At 67.8% G+C, this 21136-nt stretch overlaps 5 protein-coding genes across 5 annotated transcripts; 2 read left to right on the top strand and 3 right to left on the bottom strand.

The window, feature by feature from the left end:
* The first annotated feature begins 1038 nt into the window (after positions 1-1038).
* Positions 1039-5184, top strand: FA09DRAFT_327518 (hypothetical protein). Its single transcript, XM_025741430.1, has 9 exons — positions 1039-1447; positions 1658-1833; positions 1939-2041; positions 2095-2704; positions 2756-3526; positions 3580-3866; positions 3924-4719; positions 4776-4889; positions 4958-5184. The coding sequence occupies exons 1-9, from the start codon at positions 1329-1331 to the stop codon at positions 5081-5083; spliced, it is 3102 nt and encodes a 1033-aa protein (XP_025601070.1). The 5' UTR covers positions 1039-1328; the 3' UTR covers positions 5084-5184.
* A 253-nt stretch (positions 5185-5437) lies between these two features.
* Positions 5438-7580, bottom strand: FA09DRAFT_327520 (hypothetical protein). The gene has a single exon (XM_025741431.1). The coding sequence runs from the start codon at positions 7521-7523 to the stop codon at positions 5586-5588; it is 1938 nt and encodes a 645-aa protein (XP_025601071.1). The 5' UTR covers positions 7524-7580; the 3' UTR covers positions 5438-5585.
* Positions 7581-8633: 1053 nt separating this feature from the next.
* On the bottom strand, positions 8634-10715 carry FA09DRAFT_303934 (RCC1/BLIP-II). The gene is made up of 3 exons (XM_025740454.1): positions 10271-10715; positions 9952-10218; positions 8634-9898 (listed from the first exon to the last, which is right to left on the bottom strand). Exons 1-3 carry the CDS (start codon positions 10508-10510, stop codon positions 8870-8872), a joined length of 1536 nt encoding a protein of 511 aa, XP_025601072.1. The 5' UTR covers positions 10511-10715; the 3' UTR covers positions 8634-8869.
* Positions 10716-11209: 494 nt separating this feature from the next.
* Positions 11210-16017, top strand: FA09DRAFT_327521 (DUF726-domain-containing protein). Its single transcript, XM_025741432.1, has 7 exons — positions 11210-11461; positions 11514-12256; positions 12313-13678; positions 13736-13935; positions 13990-14304; positions 14359-14579; positions 14631-16017. The coding sequence occupies exons 1-7, from the start codon at positions 11415-11417 to the stop codon at positions 15975-15977; spliced, it is 4239 nt and encodes a 1412-aa protein (XP_025601073.1). The 5' UTR covers positions 11210-11414; the 3' UTR covers positions 15978-16017.
* A 142-nt stretch (positions 16018-16159) lies between these two features.
* FA09DRAFT_358156 (NUC173-domain-containing protein) lies at positions 16160-20596 on the bottom strand (the record flags this gene model as incomplete). Its single annotated transcript, XM_025744916.1, has 2 exons — positions 20310-20596; positions 16160-20251 (listed from the first exon to the last, which is right to left on the bottom strand). Exons 1-2 carry the CDS (start codon positions 20556-20558, stop codon positions 16160-16162), a joined length of 4341 nt encoding a protein of 1446 aa, XP_025601074.1. The 5' UTR covers positions 20559-20596.
* Between the last annotated feature and the right edge of the window lie 540 nt (positions 20597-21136).

The following is a 21136-nucleotide window of genomic DNA, read 5'->3' on the forward strand; positions in this document are numbered from 1 at the left end:
ACACGGGCAAAGGTGACGGACGCGCCTGCGTGCGCGCGAGAGACGCGTGAGCGCCGCATGCGGAGCGCGCGGATGGACGAGCTGCTTGGCGCGCACGCCGCGGCGCACCTCCCTCTCCCTCTGGCCTCGCACCTCGCCTCCGACCTCTTGTCTCGAGCGTACCCGAGATGCACCACCCCGGGAAGTTTTCCTGCACTTCTCGGACGCAATGCGCTGCAATGCAGGCCCTCGCTCCGCTGCGCGTTCTCAGACCTACTCGGCAGTGGGGGCCTCTTGTGCGGCTCCGAGAGGCGCGCGTCCCTCCGGCCAGCAGCAGCGCACGCGTCAGCGTCAGAGGTCCGGCAAAGGCGGCTCGGAGCTGGACCTGGCAGCATCAGGCAGACGTCTCGCCAGCACACACACGATCGAGTCACCCGCACGTCTTGATGCTGTCAGCGGCGCTGCGTGTGATGACACATGATAATCGGCGTCGGAGGGGGGGGGGGGGGGGTCCAGAAGAATCCTCCGCTTCGCCGAAAGTTCTTGTCCCTTGTAGACCGAGCCTACAGCTGCCATGTCGAGACCAACACTTGCAGGTTACATGTCGCCTGCGAAGCCTTGTCTGCTCGTGGCCAACTTGAGTGAGGTGCGTGATGCGTGTGCTGGGGCACGCGATGGTGCGGTTTGTCTTGGACCCTGCAGTAGAGAGTCCTCGTCCGAGCATCGGCTACACCACGTTCGCCAGGCCATCGGACCCCCTAAGAGGATGCGTCCTCTGCCTGTGCTGTATGCCGGCATTTTGAGTCCTACATCGCCTCGCTGCGCCTTCTCTTGTCGCGTGAGATGCTGCTCGTGGGGCCTGCGAAGGACTCGGGGCGGTGGAGGGGCGCACGGCGACCTGGTGCGAGGCAGTCGCGCCCCGCCATGCCATCTGCCGTGCGCGTGCCAGAGCGGCGCCGCCATGCGCGGCGCGGCCGCGACGCGTCTCCCGCGCGGCAGATGCCGACACAGGCGCCGTGCCTGGCCGGCCCCGGTCTTCCTGCTGCTCCGCCCGCCCATCCTCGACGCCCGACGCATGTCCCGTCAGCAGCGCATCTCTCCTCGTCGCCGTCACCCTCCTCGCGCGCGCATTCGTCTGCGGCGCATCTGGCTGCTCATCTTCACCCACTCGCACCGCTCACTCAGCGCTGCCTCTGCCCCGTGCGCCGGCCGTGCCCTGCGCTGCCTCCACATTGCTCCGCTGCTCCACGCTCCTCGCCTCGGCCTATTTTCGTCGCGTCGAGCCATACTCCGGCCGTCCTCGCACGAAGCACGTCCTACGCGCGTCGCGCGGCGCCGACTAGGCCGCCATGGTGCTCATCAAGCGCCGTCCCGTGGACATGGTCCCGCCGCCGGACCCGGCCATGCACGATGCCGACGCCGAGGCCTTCTATCTTGCAGAAACGGGCGAGGTGTTCCTGGACTATGAGTGCGTAGAGCTGACGAGGCGCGATGAGTCAGATACGGTCGGGCATTGCGACGCGTTTTGCTATGTCGCAAGGCTGCAAGCTTGTCCTCGAGCGGCTGAGCAGTCGTGCGCACCATAAAGGCCTGGCACGGCGCGACTGGTGATGGCAGCAGCTCGGGCAGATCTCGGTGGCAGTACAGGACCGCGCAGCTGAGATTGCTCCTCCCACAGGTCATACGCCGCCCGCATGTCCTTCTACCGCCAGCGCCGCTTCCAGTGCGAGGTCTCGGGCCGCCAGAACCTGACCTTCTTCGAGGCACACACGAGCGAGCTGCTCGAGGCGGAGGCCACGCAGAAGAAGTTCCCGGCGAGCCTCAAGGGCCCGGTGTTGAAGGCGGTGCAGTTCGGTGAGTAACGGGGGCATACACTAGGGTCGCGCTTGCGGCCACCGAGTCGCGAGCGGGTCGGCACGCGTGCAGCCAGCATTCAGCGGCTGAATGAGGCTCTACTAGTCGTCACGGGCCGCCTGGACAACCTGGTCGACAAGGCATACGACCGCTTCAAGGACCGCTTCTTCGTGCAGGAGACGGTCATGGTCGAGCGCTTTGGCGAGAGGTGAGTCGTCTGTCCAGCGTCTGTCTTGTCGCATTCTCATTCTGCTTGCAAAGGTACTGGGCCCGCATCGTCAGCGTGTACCCGCCGCGTGAGCTGCAGCGCAAGGCCTTCGAAGAGGCGGCGGCGGCGAAGCGTGCCGCGAGGGCAGAGCGCGTCGAGCGCAACAACGTCAAGAAGAGCAAGAACGGCACGAACGGCGCTAGCAAGGAGCGCCCGGGCCTGCACTCGTTCGACTCGACGTCGGACCTCAGCGACCTCAGCGACGAGGAGAGCGAGCTCTCCGAGGAGGCCAAGTCTGCCATTCTCGCCAAGGCGGCGCACCAGATCGGCGCAGACCTCAACAAGGACGCGCAGGAGGCATACGAGCTCGATGACCCGTCGCGCTACCTCTACCACGTGCGCTTCCTCGACGACAAGGACGCCTTCGTGGGCAGCCTCACCGAGGTGCAGCCCAAGCAGCTGCTGCGCGACCGCCTCACCTTCTCCAAGACGATCCTAAAGAAGTACATGAAGGACTGCCTGCTGCGCGACGCCACCGTCGGCGCGCCGTGGACGGTGCGCCCGAGCCTGGCCGAGCGCTTCGGCATCCCGACGGAGATGTCGGAGGAGCTGCTGCGCATGAACGCCGAGATCAAGGAGGGCAAGCTGAGCAAGCGCAAGAAGGTGAGTTGCCCATGTCTGCGCTGCTTTCTGTCCCGCTGACTTCGTCTGCAGGTCTTCACCGTCGAGGACGAAGAGGCGAACGCCAACAAGAAGCCGCGCAAGATCAAGGGCGACCCGGGCCTCACCGCAGCCGAGGCTGCCGCGGCCAAGGAGCGCGAGGAGGAGGAGAAGCGCCTGCTCGAGAAGAAGAAGATCGTCAAGTACCCCGTCGAGGACCTGCTCATCGAGCCCGTCTCGGTGCGCGAGCTTAACTCGAAGGGCAAGGAGGACCTGCTGCCGCGCCGCCGCGACCGCCCGATCCCCAGCCGCGAGCTGCCGGTGCCGCGCGACACCTTTGAGATCCTCATGAACACGTACTACTTCCTGCAGGCGTGCGGCAAGCCGCTCATGCTGTCGCCGTTCAGCCTCGACGACTACGAGGCGGCGCTGCGGCACTCGACGAACGAGCCCTCGTGCACGCTCATGGCCGAGGTGCACGCGAGTCTCATCAACATCGTCGTCCGCGACGGCACGCACTCCAAGGACCTCGCGCCAGCCAACCTGGCGTCAAAGGCGGCTGCCTCTGCTGCGGCGCGCGCCGCCTCGCGCGACGATGACGACGAGAGCGTGGCGGACTCGGAGGAGAGCGACCAGCTCGACTCGGCTGCGAACACGCCTGCCCCCGAGGGAGACGAGGAGGACGACGATGATGAGGCAGATGCCGAGGCCGACGCGCTCCTCCTCGCCGCGCGCGACATCGGCCGCGGCTGGGACAAGCGTGTGCTGAAGCTAGACGAGGACCGCGACGGCTGGGAGGCCAGTCTGATCGGCATTCTAGCAAAGGTGCGTGCGAGTGTTGTCCGGACACAGTGTGCGCTGCTCACCCTCGCTAGCAGCGTGCTTCGCTGGAGACGATGCCGCGTCTGACGGGCATTCTGTCTCACCTCACCGGCATCGCCCACCCGGACGGCCATATCGACGGCAAGTTCATCGCCGACACGTACGCGTCGCCCGAGGCACGCTACGGCGTGCTGCCGCTCAGCGACAAGCTGCTCGCCATCCAGGCGCTCTGCGAGCTGGCGGTCATGACGAAGCCCATCAAGCACTTCTACGAGGAGTGCGAGGCACACCTGACCGAGTTGCGCAAGGAGCGCGTCGAGATCGGCCGTGCCCGCAAGAAGCTGTGAGTAGCCCGTGGAGCCGAAGTCTAAAGAGCTTTTGCTCATTGTCTCCACCACAGCGCTGAGGACCGTGCTGCGTTCGAGGCAGCCAACGTGAAGGAGGGTGATGAGGAGGAAGGAGAAGAGGCTGCCGAAGCCGAGGAGGACGGCTCAGACGCCGAGGCCAACGGCAATGGCGATACCGAAGAGGCTGCCGGCGACAGCGACTCGGAGAAGGACGAGCTGGAGTCGTCGAGCGAGATGGGCACGCCGCCGGGCTCGCCTCCAAGCAACAGTTCGCTCTCGGATGTCGAAGACTCGCGCGCCGGCCGCTCCTCGCGCAAGGCAGCCAACGCCAAGGCTCGCGCACGCCGAGCGGCACTGCCGTCGCGCCAAGAGGCGCTGCGCGAGCGCGCGCTGCAGCGCGAGCAGGAAGAGAAGGAGCGCCGGGCCGAGCTGCAGGCGGCGCGCGAGGCGTCGAAGCAGAAGGCTGCCGAGTCGCGCCAGGTCAATCTGGAGCGCAAGCGCCTCGACGACGAAGAGGCGCGCCTCAACAAGCGCGACGAGGCCATCGACCGTGACTTCCGCCGCCATGCGCTCGCGCCGCGTCTGACGCCGCTCGGCCGCGACCGCTTCTTCGACCGCTACTGGTGGTTCGACGGCATCGGCAGCGCGTCGCTGCTGACGTCCAATGGCGCCGTGTCCTACTCGACTGGTCGCCTCTTCGTCCAGGGCGCTCGTCGCGACGACTGGGAGATCGCGCTGGCCGAGAACGAGCGTGGTCCCAAGTATCTGGAGCAGCGCCGCAAGGATGAGCAGCAGGCCGAGGGCGTGCTGCAGCCTGACGAGTGGGCCGTGTACAGCGAGCCTGAGCAGGTGAGTCCGACGCAGCAGCACTGCAGCGATGCCGTCCGCTCACCCCTAAACCACAGGTCGACGAGCTGCTCGCCTGGCTGCGCGCCAAGGGCAATCGCGAGCTGGCGCTGCGCACGCAGCTGCTCAAGTTCCACGCCTACATCGGGCCGGGCATGGCAAAGCGCGCACATGTGAGTTGGACGTCCCAGTGCACGATGGCGACGCATTGCTGACACACACGATCTCTCTCGCTCTTTAGGACCTTGCCGGCGGCTGGCGCGACAACATCGTCGAGACGCGCCGCTCGAACCGCAGCAAGGGCGAGCAGAGCGCGGTGATGCGCCTGCCGTACATGGCCTGGCGCAACACGGCCGCGAGCAAGTAGTCCCTGGGAAGCTTTCTCCTCCTTTTCTCTCCGTCAATCCTGTCCTGCTTGTTCCTGCGCACCACGCTACACCATGGCTGTACACTACCATTCTGCATGCTGCTATCTGTGTGTGCGAGAGGGCGGAGGTAGGGAGCGCAGCAGTCAGAGTGCGCGAGGCAGGCGTGTCTCGGCAGGAAGAGCGTCGCGCACGTGCGACACGCGAGAAGCAGACAAGACACTGGCAGCACCGTCGGTCTTGGCCCTGGAGCAGCTCCTCTCCTGAGGCAATCTCCTGAGGCAATCATGCCTGCGCAGTCCGGGGGCGCGCTCTCGCCGCACTCGATCATGAATTCAGGAGCGTCGAGGGAATCGCATGGCATCGCATTCAGCACTCGAGCTTCGCAAACTTGTACAGGATGGGAGGGGCACATCGAAGGTGCCACATCGCGGGGTGCTGTCGCTTGCGACCTCGCCTCGCTCGGGCAGGCCCCACAGTACGTCGCGCCTTCTTTGGAGCACACTACGTCGTCTTCTTGCTCTTGGCCGGCGCTTTCTTGGGCGCAGCAGGCTTCTTGGCCTTCTTGGCCGGCGGTGCTGGCCGCGGCGAGGGTGGTGGCGTCGGCTTGTGCGCCGCGATCAGCTCCGGCAGCGCCGTCGAGCCGCAGATGCCCACGCGGACAAGCTCTTCCTCCGCAGGAAGCTCGTGCCTGGGCACCTTCTCGGGGCGAGCCGTCTTGCCGTAGAGCTTGTCGCAGCGCAGAAGATCGCGTTCGTCGATGACAGAGGGCCAATTGACTTTCTTCACCGATGGCATGTCGTGGTTGCCGTACGAACCGCCTCCGCCCACCAGCAAAGACGACCAACTGTAGTCCTGGCTGTGTCCGATTGCCTTCGCAAGCTCCTCGAGGTCCCACGGCTCTTGGCCGTTCCACGAAATCTTCTTGACTGGGAACAGGTCATGAAGCTTAAAGATGAGCGAGGCCCAGAAGTGCTCATGGACGTTGGCGAAGGCGTCGTAGAGCGTCTTGTTGAGCAGGTAGAGCTTGTCCCAGCCGTCGTGGACTCGAGGAGCGCAGCCAGACCACTCCTCGCGCGTACCTAGCAGGTCTACCAGCGGTACGCTCATGTCGCCGCCATCGTCACCAGAAAAGGCGTCGACAATTGACGGACAGACGGCAAATGCAACCGCAGCGCCAAGAGTGCCGCTGTAACACAGGCAAGCAGCAAAGTGCCGTGCAGCCCTATGCGCCTCTTGCATGTTCAAGAGATTTCTCTTCACCTCCTCGTCGGAGCGGAAGACCGTCTGCACCTGACCGCTAGGTGAGATAGAGGCATTCTTGTTCACACCGGCTATGGTGTTGGGCGACAGCTTGCGCCGATGCATCTCGACAAGACGTCCGAGCAAGCAGAACCAGCTGTTGAGCCTCTCGACGGGAGTGTCTGCGCGCTCCTTCTCGTTACTCTCGACAAGGTCGATCCAGGCAAGCGGGTCACCCTTGCCGTCGTAGCGCTTCAGAACTGCCGGCGGCGCCCTTGTGTTGGCAGCGCTGACAGACTCAATGAAGCGGCGCATGACGTCGGTGCAGAGGTCCAGACCGTACTTGCCGTCCAGCTTCGAGATGTCCAGCTGCCCGTGCGGGCGTGACAGGGACAGCGCAGCGTCGACGAGCTGCGCAAATGCGCCAAGGTTGCCCCCAAAGCGAACAGCGCAGCTCAGCACGCTGGACTCTGCAGACGCAGCCACGCTGACCTCGGTGTTGCCCGCAGGTCCTTCGTGCTCGCTGACAGCGCCGCTTGCCTCGTCCTCTTGGCTGCCCAATGCCGGCTCGTCCTTGATCTTGCGGCGCTTGGCAGCTGCATCTGCGGCCGTGCCAGCCTTGCGCTTGGCGCCAGCGGGCACAACTTCAGACGAGTTGGCAAAGCTGAGAGCAAAGGCGCTGTCCTGCGCAGCCGTCGGCCCGGAGAGCTGGCACTCGGCAAGGTCATGGTGCTCGGCCGGCTCAAAGTCGTCGCCGGTGTAGAGCTCAAACTGCGCCTGGCTGAGGTAGAACTCAGGCGAGACGAGCGCCACGGCCTGCAGCTGGATGAGAGGATCGGCGCGCCGGCGGTACTCGTCGAGCACGGTGCTGAACGAGAGCGTTGTGGGCTCGTCGGCGTTACGGAGCAGCTTCCAGGCAGCGGCAGCGCCCGATGCAGCGACGAGGTATTCGCGAGTGGTGCAGCGCTCCAGCAGCCTGCGCGCCTGCTCCTGGGTAGTGACGCGGTACTGCATGCCGTGTGGTTGGTAGTGGGAGGTGTGAAGATGGAACGAGATGATGAGCTCGGGCGCGGCGCGCGCGATGTGCTGGCAGAGCCGCCGCGCGGCGCGCGGCAGTGCGATCGATCGAGGCAGCGGCGCGGCCGAGCCCCTGAGAGCAAGCACCCGTCTCGCTGGCGGGATGAATGGCTCTTGAAGCATAGCCGCTCGATTTTTGCCACGTCTCGCCGCTCGGCTGGCTCGCTGGGCTCTCTAGACTGGCGAGCAGCACGTGTATGCTGATGTGGCAAGAGGCGAAGCGCACGATGCGCCCCGTGCTCGCAGGCAGCGGCCCAAGCGCAGCCGTGCCCTGCTGCCGCTGCTTCCCGGCGCGACGCGCTGCTCCCACGCCTGTGCTCTACGCGCTGCCCTTGGTGCTGCCTCGTCCTGCTCTGTCGGCCCGCGGCCGGCCGGCGCAGCGTGGAAGTGCCGCCGGCCACCGCGGCCGCACGCCGACCTTGTAGTGCGACTACATCACTGTACTGCCCGCATTTGAAAGCGGGTGGAGGTGGGCTGCTCCCGCCGGGTGCAGCAGCTCGCGCCCGCCGGTGGCCTGCCTGCTCCCCGCCGCGGGTGCGCCTGTCCAGGACCCCTCAAAAGGCGAGCGCAGCGCTGTGCCGGCTGCTCTCCCGACCACCACCTCGCTCGCACACCAACGCCAACCACCCTCGTCGTCGTCGCCTTCGCACACCACCTTGCACCCACACCTCCAGCCCACACACCCCTTCGCCATGCCCTCCGAGTCCGAGTGGAAGAGTGCGTCCTCGCCGCCGTCGCCTGCTCGTCGTTGCCTCTGCTGACCGCCGGGCGCTCCACAGTCGGCGACAAGGGTGCGTACTAGCCGCATCGCATCCAGGGCCCATGGCTGACCGCACGCTGCCGCCCGCAGTCGATATCACGGTGGGAAAGCACACTGTGCGTGGCTGACGCCTTCGGCCAGCAGCGCACGCCTGTCCATCGCTCATCATCCTACCCTCGCGTCCCGACCGTCACCCCCACCGACGTTGCTGCCATCGTCGCACAGATCAGCGGCAAGATCGCCAGCTTCGGCAACGGCAACTCTTCGGACATGGTCGAGGTCCGCTGGACCAACGCCAGCGGCCAGGCCAAGGTGAGCACGACCCGCTGTATGCGCCGCGACTCCGGCTGACCATGGCTCTGCAGAGCGCGATGCGCTCGGTCGACAAGCTCAACTGAGCAGCCCCTCGAGCGTCCGATAGGTGAGTGATGCCTTTGGATCAGCTTGTTAGCATACACTGACGCGAGCACCACAGCGCCGGCTCGATCTTCGAGCGGCCAGCGCGCCAAGCCCACCTTCCGCATCGTCCCTGCCCTGCTCGTCCACCATGCTCCTCACCCTCTCTCCCCGTGCTCGTCACCCTGTCACCCACGCATTGTCCCATCGCAGCGCCCACTTGAGCTGTCGCACGCGCGCAATGCCACACCTGACGACGTGCTGCCGTTGCTAGAGAGATGTGGACCGTTGAGAGATGTATGCATGCCGCCGCTCACGCCTCGGGCCGCTTGACGGCGAGGAGCGCCGAGTGCTGGCCGCCGGCGGTGGCGGCGACGGTGCGGAAGCCGAGGATCTGCTTGGAGCGCACGGCCGTCGGCGTCTCCATCTGCTCCTCATCGCCCTGGCCGAGCTGCGAGCTGACGCCAAAGCCCCACGAGTACGGCGTGCCGTCGACGGCGACGGCGATGTTGTGGCGCGCGCCGCTGGCGATGCTCTGGATGCGCGTCTCGCTGCCGTCGGCGGCGCGCGGGAAGGGAATGTGCACCGGCTGCGGCACAAACTCGTCCGGCGGCGGGCCCATCGTCGGCTCCATGTCGCCCTCGGAGACGACCATGCCGAGCGCCGCGGCGTCGGCGCCGGCGTCATCGTGCTGCTGCCGCTTCTCGGCCATGCGCCGCGTCCAGTCCTTGCGCTCCTCCTCGAGCTCGGCGCGCCGCTTCGACTCCCACAGCACGCGCGTCTCCTCGACCTTCTTCTTGGCAGGGTGGTCCTCGGCCAGGCCCAGCTCGCAGCCGTCGCAGCGGCCCGTGCCGAACACGCGGCCGTCGGAGAGCAGGAAGAGCGAGTGGTGCGAGCCGCCGGTGATGGCCACGACGCGCGCGCCGCCGAGCGCCTTGGGGGAGAGGTGCTCGACGCGCTGCGGCACGGGCACAATGTCGTCGGCCGTGTCGAGGCCGAGCTGGTGCAGGCTGTTTAGGCCCCACGCCCACACCTCGCCCTTGTGGTCGACGGCAAAGCTGTGGAACGCGCCGGCGCCGACGACGACCATCTTGCGCAGGTTGAGCTTCTCGGGCGTCAGGCCGTTGATCTTGCGCCGCTCAATGATGCGCCGGCCCAGCTGCGACTGCTGGCCGTTGCCCCACGAGAAGACGCTGCCGTCCGTCGCGAGCGCCAACACGTGGTCATCGCCGCATGCGATCTGCACGAAGGAGTGCTTCGTGAGGGACGGCAGTGCGACAGGCTGGAACTGCGTGCGCTCCGAGCCGACCTGGCCGTCGAAGCCGAGCAGGCCGTCGTTGGACTGCAGCAAGAGTAAGCGAGAGGAGCATGGCACCGGCGTCCGGCTGCACTCACGCGGAAGCTGCCCCAGACGCGCACCTCGCCGCGGTCGTTGAGCGCGACGCTGACCGAGTCGCCGGCTGCGACACGCGTAGCACGGAACGTCTCGACGTCGCCCTCCTTGCCGCCCTCGGGCAGCGGACCAGCCAGCGGGCCGCGACCCTGCGGACCCAGCCCCTCGACGGGCATCGGCTCCGTCTCGTACACCTCTGCGTCGACGCCCGTCTCGCGCGTCGTGCGCCGGCCGAGCGCCGCGTTGTCGTTGATGCCCCAGCTCAGCACCTGCAGACAGCGTGTGAGCGAGATGTCGGGCACGCGGCTGCGAGTCACTCACCCGTCCGGTGCTGTCGATGGCCAGCGTGTGCATGCCTCCCGCCGCAATGCTCTCGATGCCGCCCTTGCCGAGCGTTTCCGAGCGGTTCTTCTCGGCGACCCAGACGTGCAGGCGCGGGCGCTTGATCTCGTCGATAGCGTCCGTGCCCAGGCCGTGCTGGCCCATGTCGCCGTTGCCAAAGACGAAGAGCTCGTTGGCGCCGTCGCTGCTCGGCGGCAGCGGTGCGGGCAGCGGGTTCATGCCCGTCCGCACCACGTATGCCGGTGCACCGCGGCGTCCGCCCGGGCCAGGCGTGCCGGCGACACGCGAGCGCGGGCCCGTGGCGGGCGCACGGCGCGAGGCAGACGGCTCGGCAGTGGCAGCGCGGGTCTTGCTGCTGCTCGGCGCCGCTGCGGCAGCGCCGGCGCCCGAGACACGCTTCGCCGCCGGCTTGGGCGCCGGCGAGGCGGCGCGCTTCTTGGCGGGCGTGGGCGGCGGCGCGGGCGACGAGGCGCGCGAGGCAGTGCGCTTCTTGGCCGCCGGTGCTGCCGGCGACGAGGCGCGCGAGCCGGCCCGCTTCTTTGCGGGAGCGGCGGCGCTGGTGCTGCCCGAGGCGGCAGTGCGAGCCGTCTTGTTGCTCGCCTCGGCCTCGCTGTCGGCGTCGGCGCGGCCACGCTTCGTGCCGCGAGCCGCGGGCGCAGCAGCGGGTGCGGCTGCGGCGCCGTTGGAAGCGGGCGTCGTCTTCTGGGGCGGCATGGCGTGGATGAGGTGCGGCGATGCGGATGGAAGGGAAGCAAGAGGCGCGAGGGCGGCGAGAAGGATGTTGATGGCGCGGAGGAAGGCAGCGCCTTTGCCGCTGGCCGCCGTGCCGCGGAGACCGCGGCGGCGCTGCACGGGCGCTGCTGCTCCCGGCTTGCCTCCTCAGCCAGCCTCAGGCGCCCGATCACGCCGACACTCCTCTCCACATCATCCTAGCTCGGCCTCATCCCACGCATCCAGCTGCTTCGTCGCCGGTGCACAGCGCACCTGGTCCGCCTGCGAAACATCCGCGACTGCGCACTCGCACACGCCTGCAGCGTCCGTCCCTCCACTCGGCACCTCGGGCTGCGGCCACGTCCCACGCTCCTGCCGGCCGGTGTCCTGCTCAGCGCGGCCGCGCAGCACCATGTCGATGATGCAGTCCTTCTTCGACGATGACGAGTGGCAGGAGATGTACGTAGAGTGATCTGCCTCTGGTGCCGCCGGCGCTGACGCCTGCCCTCAGGCCCGTGGTCCGGGATCTCTCCACGTCCGACTCGTCGTCCGACGACGACGCCGGCTATGGTGCGCCGGGCGCCAGCAGTGCACGGCGGCGCCGCCAGAAGTCGTCTGGGCACGGGCGCAAGCGCAGCGTCCAGGCAAGCGGCGCTGCCGGCATCTCAGGCATGGGGCCGGGTGGGGCGCAGGGCAATGCCACGGGCCAGTCGCTGAACGTCGACGATGCACGCGGCTACAACTGGCGAGTGTCGCCGGCCGAGGCCGCAGCACGCGCCGCTGCGCAGAACAGAATACTCGACGACGATGACGACGACGGCGGCGGCAAGAAGGGCAAGAAGAAGGCGGGCAGCGACGACTCGGACTCGTCGGAGGACGAGGACGAGGGCGCGAGCAAGGGCTACACGCAGCTGCGCCTCGACGACGACGTCGAGGGCGAAGAGCTGCATGCTGCGACCGAGTACCTCTTCGGCGGGCCAGCCGCCGGCAATCGTGCTGCCGACGACGGCCTGTACGAGCCGACAGCCGGCAGTGGCGCCACGCCGCTGAGCCAGCTGGCCACGACGAAGCAGCTGCTGAGCGAGGGGCAGAAGATCGCGTACGTGGGCCTCGTCAGCCTCGTCGCCAAGGAGCTCGTGCGCCGGCTGGCACGCGTACCCGGCAAGGAGATGCAGCCGAGCGTCGCATCCGCCGAAGAGTGGTGTACGCGCGTCATGGCGCGGCTGTACCAGCACATGGACATCGAGGTCTCAGGTGAGTGTGCAGCAGCGGCGCAGAAGGAGTGCCTGTACTGATCTGCGTGCGGGCAGAACAAAACATGATCGAGTCGCTGGCGCATCACGGCGTCCTGTCGACTGACCTGGCCCCGAGCCTCGTCACAACGAAGAGCGTCGACAATCCGGACTTTGACCCCGAGGCTGAGGCCGAGCGGGAAGAAGAGCTGGAGCGGCAACGACTCAAGGCCGAGGCTCTGCGGATAGAGGAGGCAGAGGCAGAGAAGAAGAAAACCTCTTCGAGCACGCCTGCCGCTGAGTCGCCTGCCGAAGAGGCTCCGGAGGCGGACACCGCAGCAGAGGAGGTGGCACAAAAGGTGTCCGACGTCGCGCTCGAGGAGGACGCCGTGCCAGAGGGCGATGGCGATCTGGGCGGCGGCGGCGACGACGACAGCGCAGGCGACATCGGAGCGTCGCTGGAAGAGGATGAGGCGCCACCGCCGCCGTACCAGCGCAAGGCTCAGCCAGTCGAAGACGACGCAGACGATGGAGACATTGGCGCTGCGCTCGATGATGACGACGAGGACGGCGATATCGGCGGATCTGCCACGAAGGTCGTCGAGTCGAAGCAGCTCAGCACGCCGGTGCCAAGTAAGGCCGAGCTAAGCCCCACGACGCCCAAGGCTTCGCTCGCTGCTCTGCCCGACGAGTCAGAAGCGAAAGACGGCGACGACAGCGCCGAGAAGCCGCCGCTTGAGACAAATGGCGCTCCACTTGACCCGAACACGGCCGCTCAGCTCGCTGAAGGCAACGCTGGCCAGGCGCTCGGCCTGACTGCTGCGCCGCAGGCGATCGACACGCTGCCATCCGCGCTGGAGGGCGTCACGACGGAGCTCAGCAGCGCCGACAAGCACATCACGCTGGATCTGCGCTGGACCGTGCTCTGCGACCTCTTCCTCGTGCTCACTGCCGACAGCGTCTACGACGCGCGCTCGCGTGTGCTGCTCGAGGAGGTTGCCGAGCAGCTCGGCCTGTCGTGGATGGACGTGACGAAGTTCGAGAAGCGCGTCACGGACGCGCTCGAGATCGAGGAGGGCGTCGCGGGCAGCCTGCGCGGCAAGAAGGCCGTGCGCAAGCGCGCCGAGATGGCACGCAAGCGCCGCATGGTCATGATGGGCCTGGCGACCGTGGGCGGCGGCATCGTCATCGGCCTGTCTGCGGGCCTGCTCGCACCTGTCATCGGTGCGGGCCTCGGTGCGGCGCTCGGAACGATCGGCATCGGCGGCACCACGACCTTCCTTGGCGGCGTGGGCGGCGCTGCGATCATCACTAGCACAGCGACGGCCGGCGGCATGGCCATCGGTGGCCGAGGCATGAGCCGTAGGACCCGCAGCGTGCGCACGTTCGAGTTCCGGCCGATCCACAACAACAAGCGCGTCAACTGCATCGTCACGATGGGCGGGTGAGTGTGGCAGCTGTGCAGCAGACGGACAAGTATAGCTGACGGCTGTTCGCGCAGCTTCATGAACGGCGCGCAGGACGATCCGCGTCTGCCCTTCTCCGTCATCGACAGCATCATGGGCGACGTGTTCAGCGTGCTCTGGGAGCCCGACATGATGCAGGAGATGGGCGACGCCATCTACCTGCTCTACAGCGAGACGATGATCCAGGGCCTGCAGCAGGTGCTCGCTGCGACGATCGCAGGTGGTCTTGTCGGAGGTAAGCGCGTCAAGCGAAATGGGTCGTGTGCACCTGCTGACTCTGCGCTCTCAGCTCTGGCTTGGCCGCTGTGGCTCACGAAGCTCGGACTGTTCATCGACAACCCGTGGAGCAACGCCCTCGATCGCTCGTGGTCGGCAGGCCTGATTCTCGCCGACGTGCTCTCGCGGCGCCAGCTCGGCGTGCGGCCCGTGACGCTCGTCGGCTTCAGCCTGGGCGCACGCTCCATCTTCTACGCGCTGCAGGAGCTGGCCAAGAACAAGAAGTTCGGCATCGTGCAGAACGTCTACCTCATCGGCGCACCAGTGACGGCAACTGATGCGGCCTGGCGGGAAGCGCGCAGCGTCGTGTCTGGCCGCTTCGTCAACGGTGAGTGAAGCAGTGGACCGCCCTTCTGAGCGCTCGCTGACAGTCGTGCGACAGCCTTCTCGAGCACGGACTGGATCCTTGGCTACCTCTTCCGCGCGACGACTGGCGGCCTGCGGTCCATTGCCGGTCTGCATCCAGTCGAGCGCGTGCCGGACCTGGAGAACATCGATGTCACCAACACGGTGCCGGGCCACTTGCAGTACCGCGCCTTCATGCCGCTAGTCCTCGACCAGCTTGGCTTCCGCACGACGGCGGACTACTTCGACGAGCCAGAGGTGCGTGTGGCCGCTCGACCCTGGCAGCCGAGTACTGACTTTCCACTACAGGACATGGCGAACATCCCGGAGCGAGAGATCGTGCGCGAGGCGGAGGCGCTCGCCGCGCAGGAGGAGCAGCTGCAGCTCAAGACCGTCAAGACCAAGACCGGCGGCTTTGGCAAGATCTTCAGGCGCAAGGGCAGCAAAGACCCAGCCTCGAGCAGCACGTCTGGCACATCATCGCCAGTGCCCGGCTACCAGGCCTCGGCCACGGCTGCAGGTGGCACTGCGGGCGCTGCTGGCGCCTACGAGTATGACGAAGATGAAGACGACTTGCCGCCGCGAGAAGCCTCAACGCCGCCTCGGGCTGCCGAGCCGGAGCCAGCTGCAGCTGCGGCAGCTCCACCGTCCCTGAAGCTTGATGTCAAGCCAATGAACCCGGCTCTTGAGTCGGCGAGAGCAGCAGACAACCTGACGGCCGGCCAAGCTCCGACTCCTGAGGCCGAGCGGCCGCCATTCACCGCCGTGCACTTCGATACCGAGGCCATCCTGGCCGAGCTCAAGGCAAGCGGTGTCGAGGTGCGCGAGCTCGAGAGCTCGCTGCCGCCTCTCGTGACGCAGGCCATGCGGAGCGAGCCAGAGCGGCCAAAGGCGCAGCCCGCTGCGCCCTCTGCGGCGACTACACGCTTCGACGCCAAGCACGCACCAGCAGCGTCTGCTGTGTCTCAGCCTCAGCCGCCGCCGCTGGACACCCACTCGAGAGAGTCATCGAGATCCAGCCTGCCTACGCGACCGCCAGCTGCTCCTGCTCCGTACGCCCGCTCCTTCAACCAGTCGCCGTTCAGCCAGCTGCCGCCGCCTGCGCCGCCGGCGCTGCCGCTGGACGACGGCATGGGCGGTGTCAGCCTGTCGTTCGCCGAGAACTACGACGACGATGAGGACGAGGCTGTGCCTGAGTCGTCAGCTCCCGCTCCTCCGCTCGCGGCACCCTCGCTCGAGGCCGCCAAAGGCTACGGTCTGTCGTCGGATGCCGCTGCCGAGCTTGCGCGCCGCTTCCAGGGCGGCGCTGCAGCGTCATCAAACACCGCTGCGCCGATCCCTGTCGACGACGGGTGGGGCCACGACGCTGCGTCGTCTAGCCAGACGTCGAGCCGCGCCGCCTCGCCGCCTCGCGTCAAGCCGCTGGCCGCGTTGCCCGCAGATGCGCCGGACTGGTCGTCTGCCGAGCAGGCTGGCGGCGACACCTCGTTCGACAGCACGGAGAGCGAGTCGTCCATCGCGGCGCCGCCGCGCAGCCTCTCCTTCGGCCGCCTCGCGACTGAGGATCCGTCCGATGCCACCGGCACTCCTTCCTTCACGCCCCTGAACCCGCCCGCGAACGCGTGGAGCAGCGGCGCGGACAACCCTTGGGGCTAGCTCTGCCGCACCTATCCGCCACACCTTCTGCTGACGCCCGACAAGCTTCGCCTTGTCTTCATCATGTACCACCAGCCATCCTTTCCCTGCACTGCACGTCCTGCACACCCGTCGCTCGGCGACCTGCATAGATCAAAGAGTCACATTGCGCCACGGAGGAGTCACATTGCGCCACGTCTCCTCTACGACCGACCGCGCGGGCCCTTCTTGCCCTTGCCGGTGATGTCCATCTTGTCGGCGCGCGCGCCCTTCTTGCCCGCCACCTGGCCGAGCGGGACGTACGCGAAGGGCGAGGGCGCGCCCTTGCGGCTGACGTCGCCCTGTGCGCGCTTGGCGGCGTACGCGGCGCCGATGGCCTGCGGCGCCTTCTTCTTGCGCTTGGCCTTGGCCGCGTCCTGGGCGCCCTCGGCTGCGGCCTCGACGGCCATCTGCTCCTCGTCGAGCAGCTCGTCCTCCGCCCGGTTGCGCTTGTTGTTCTTGTTGACGCGCACCACGCCGTCGCGCATCGTGACACCGTGCGTGCCGCGCTCGCGATCGGTGTACGCACGGCCTGCGCCATCGACGTCCACACTAGCCGGGTCGGCAGCCTGGCCCGAGGCGCTGTCCGGATCGTTGATGAGCATGCGCCCCGTGGCCTCGTCGAGCTCGAACGTGGCAGCCTCCTGGCCGGGTCTGCGGGCGCGTGCCGCTTTGCCGTTGCCGGACGTGGCCCGAGCAGTGGAGATGCCACCTGCCGCAGCCGAGCGGTCGAGCAGGTCCATGGGCACGTCGTCGTCCTCGCGGATGTACGTCTCCTCCTCTTGCCGGCGCGTCTTCTTCGGCTTGACGGGCTGCTGGCCCTTCTTGCCGCCCTTAGCGCCTCGCGCGTCTGATGCGCGCTGCGCAAGTGCCTCCGCACCGTCTCCGGCATTGTCGTCGTCGCTGTCGGACAGGTCCGACTCGGAGCCGTAGATGGCCTCCTCGAAGGCGTCGACGCCGTGCGACTTGAGTGCACGCGCGCCGATGCCAGGACCAGCGTCGTCATCATCGTCGGCAGCCCGCTCGCCGTCCTCAGCAGAGTTCTTGCGTCTCTTGGCCCGCTCCTTGCGCTTGCGGATGTTGTTCAGCAGCTTCTTGTCCTCCTCGCCCGTCAGACTGACGACGCGCTCGAAGCCGAAGCGCCGCAGCAGACGCTCGAAGATGTGCCGGATCTTGGACTTGAAGTGCTGGCGGTGCTGCGGGCTGAAGCCAAAGAGCGCCGGAATGAGCACCGGCAGGTGCTCGTCGACGATGGACGCCTGCAGGCTGACGATCACGACCTTCACGAAGCCGAGCGCGGACTTGACGATCTCGCGGTTGGCCGAGCGAATGAAGACCTCGATCGTGGAGAGCAGCTCGTGCAGCGTCTCGACCGGCACGTCCGCGCGGAACTCGTATACGAGGCGCGAGAGCGCCGTGATCGATGCGCTGATCATGTGCGGCGTCGAGCCGGCAAGACCAGCGGCGACCATGGTCATGTACTCGTTGACGGAGGCCGCTGCGACCTCTTCGCTGACGGCGGCCGGAGCCGGAGCAGCAGCCTGGCCGCCCTCCATGTCTTCGTCCGCCTCCTCCCCTGCCGCGCCCTCCACGAGGCCGCGCTTGATGGAGCCTCCTGCGTCCATCTTGTGGCCCATCGCCACGAGCAGGTCGTAGGCCAGCTCGCGCGTGCCTTGGTTCGTCTCCTTGGTGGCGAGCACCGCCTCAGGGATGATCGACGGCAGGAAGTGCAGCTCCGTGGCCGGAATGCGCGGGACGAGTGCAGCCAGCAGCGCCACACGGTCGCGCTTGGCACCCGCCACGACGTTCGCTGTCGAGTCGCGCAGCTTTGCCAGCAGCTCGCCGACGCGACCGGCACCCTCGCCGCCCTCGGCAGTCGAGGGCAGACGCAGTACCGCCACGCCGCGCGGACCGTCGATGAGGCGAGCCAGGATGCGGTAGGTCTTCTTCTGCAGGCCTGCGTCCTTGGCGCGCATCAGCTCGTCCTCGGTGGCGAGGTCGAACAGCTGCGACGCCTCCGAGTCGGGCTTGCTGGCGTCCAGGAAGGGGAGCAGCACGATCAGGAGATCCAGCATCGTGTGCGGCACCGGCGGCACGACCTTCGGCCCAGTCTCGCGGTCGTGTGCCGGCACGAGCGTCGGCAGCGAGGAGCGGAGCATGCCCACGATCTTGGCGTATGTGCTGGCGACGTCGGCCGGCTTCATTACGCGCAGGTACGCCGCGAGTACCTCGGCCACGTAGCCGCGGCTCTCGCCCGGGCTCTGACTGAAGATGTTCGAGAAGACGGCGAGCAGATTCGGCGCAAGGTCGGCGAGGTGTGCGATGTTCTTGCGGCCGGCGTCCTGGTCCAGACCGAAGCTGGCGCGCAGGACGTCGGCGGGCGCGCCCGACGACGCAAGCGCCTCGTTGCGCTCCACGAGGACCTGCAGGCCGCGGCAGACGGATGGCCGCAGCGTGGGCTGCGTGTAGAGCACGTTGGCGAGCAGCTCGATGAAGTGGGGCGAGAGCGCAGAAGTGAGATCGACGGGCAGGTCGCAGTAGCCCGGGAAGAGCGCCCAGACCTGCTCGGTGAGCGCCTCGAACACCTTGGCCTCCACCGGCCGCTTCATCTTGCCGTCCTGGCCGAGCTCCTCTGCCTGGGCACGGCGGTTGAAGAGCGCCTCGGACAGCGGCACCATCGTGCCAGTGAAGTGCTCCAGCTCCGTGTTGGTGATGCGACCGCGCATCAGCGGCAGCAGCCAGGCACGACCGCCAGTGGCGTCGTTCTCGCCCAGCAGGCCGAGCGGCAGCGTCTCGAGGAAGGTGCGCGGACCGCAGACCTCCACGGCAGCGCCAAGCACGCCGTCTGCCGCCTCGCGGTGGTCGAATGCAGGCTCGACGCGCAGCTCGGCGACGATGGAGACCAGTGGCATGAGGAGCTTGGCAGCGGCCGGCAGAGCGCGTTGCTTGCCCGCAGCTGCCGTAGGCCGGTAGCGCAGACGAGTGACGAGCGCAGAGAGCACTGCGAGGACCTCGGGCCGGGCGTGGCTGTAGCGGATCGCCTGGCGTCCGAGAGCGTCGGAGATGAGCGAAAGCATGCCGCCCAGCTGCGTCTCGGCGGCACCCTTGCCAGCCTTGAGCGCCTCTTCGATGGCCGAGTCCGGCACACAGTAGCGCGCCAGTGCGCAGAGCGAGTCGCGGCCCGCGGAGCGCACAGCCGGCTGCTCGCGGCTGGCCTTGCTCTTCGACGACAGGCTCAGCTCGAAGATCTCAGCCCAGACCGCCGGCACGCGCGCCCATGCCGGCTTGCCCTGCTCGACGCGAGAGTATGCGACCAGGGCGTGCTCCAGCGCGCGCAGGTACGGCGGCAGGAGCTGCGCATCGCTTGCGCTGGGGGCGATCGAGGGCGAGGCGAGCGCGTCGAGCGTGCGCACGAGCGAGTCAGTCTGGTTGACAGCGCGCGAAGCGTGAGCGCCGCTGGACGCCAGCGCAGCGAGCGGGTTCTCCGAGCCTGCAACGGGCCGAGAAGGACGGAAGAGCGACTCGAACACCTCGAAGGCGGCGACCGTCAAGAACGGATTTGTGAGGCCGGGCAGACGCAGCAGGACGTTGATGAGCGGCGTGAGGTACTTGCCGGGCATCGTCGGCGCTAGCAGCTTCAGGAAGCCGCACACCCAGATGCCCGCGCTGGCGCCGCCGTCGGACGCCTGCTGCTGCCGAGCGGCGGCAGCCGCATCGGCGCCCTTGGCCTTGCCGCTCTTCTTGTCGTACTCCGGCGCCAGCGCCACGGGCTTCTTGCTCGCCTTGCCCTTGGTGCTCGCGACGCCGCCTGCGTTTGCGACGCCCTCCAGCGCCTTGATGGCCCACTCGGCCGTGCGTGCCGTGTAAGGGTGCGCCTTGGTGCCCGTCGACGAGCCGGCGCCGCTCTCGGCCAGCACGGCCGAGACGACGTCCTGGGCACGTCTCCGCACCTTTGGCCGCGAGTCGGTGCAGAGCTCGAGCACCGAGTTCCAGCAGCCGCGCAGGCGCAGGTCGCGGTCGAGCGTGGCGCGGTCCGTCGAGAGTGCGAGCAGCACTGCCTGCAGCACGCCGAGGGCGGAGCGCAGCAGCGCGGCGTGGTTCTCGGCAGTGGAGGAGCCCGACGGGTGCGGGTTGGAGAGCACGAAAGCAAGCGGCTCCATCAGGCCCGTAAGGCGGGCCTTGAGCACAGCCGGCGCGACGTACGGCGCGACGATGGAGAGGAGGTAGAAGGAAGAAGGCAGCAGCGTGGCGGGCGCCTGCAGAGGCGGTCAGCCACAGGTCGCATCCTCGTGCGCCAGCAGCACAAACACTCACGCCATCGCCCAGCGCCTTGGCCAGCATCGCCTCGAGCGCGCAGAAGTACTCGGTCGGGCTGCGCTCGGCGTCGCCGGCGTCGGCCATGCGCTGCTCGTCGAGCGTCGCCTCGATGGCCACGAGGAGCTGCGCAGGCGCCTTCTGGTTCTCGAGCTTCGAGGCTGTGTGGTGGCGGATCTTGCCGAGGCTGGCCGCCAGGTCGGCGGACGCCTCTACCCGCGAGGGGAAGGCGCTCGTAGTGGCCGCCATGGTAAGGCGGAGTGTGGTGGAGCTGAGCAGTGTCGCAGCGGCGGCGAGAAGGCAGCAAACTCGCGGCGGTGCGAGGTCGGGTGAGGAGGCAAAAAATCGCACTACAAGCGCGATTGAAGTGCTGCAGGGCAAATCTGAAGCCCGAGCCTGTATTCGCCCGGGACTCGGGACCCGCGCCCGTCCGTGCTCCACGATGACCCCGACCTGACCTCGTCCCAGTCTGCTTCACCCTCCCATCATCCTCACTTGCCATGTCCGCCGCTGCGAACGTGCCGCCGTTCCTGCTCGCCTCGCTCTCCGCGCAGCTTGGCGAGGCCGGCCCGACGTCAGCGGCGGCACGCGTGCCCGAGCGGCCCCTCTCCTCGCCCGCCGGCATCACCTCGGCCGTGCCCATCGTCGGCGCAGCAACGCCCCTCATCACGCCGCCACGGGTAGCCTCGCCCGCAGCACCGGCAGCCAGCGCAGCAAGCGGCTCAAAGCTGCAGGTGCCTCGCTCCGACGCGACTCCGACGCAGACCGGCGCCCTCGCCAAGCCCGTGCCGACGCAGCCGCTGCCGGCGCCCGCCGGCCTCGACATC

The sequence above is a fragment of the Tilletiopsis washingtonensis genome (genome assembly GCF_003144115.1).
Source record: "Tilletiopsis washingtonensis strain MCA 4186 unplaced genomic scaffold FA09scaffold_2, whole genome shotgun sequence".
NCBI lineage: Eukaryota > Fungi > Basidiomycota > Exobasidiomycetes > Entylomatales > Tilletiopsis > Tilletiopsis washingtonensis.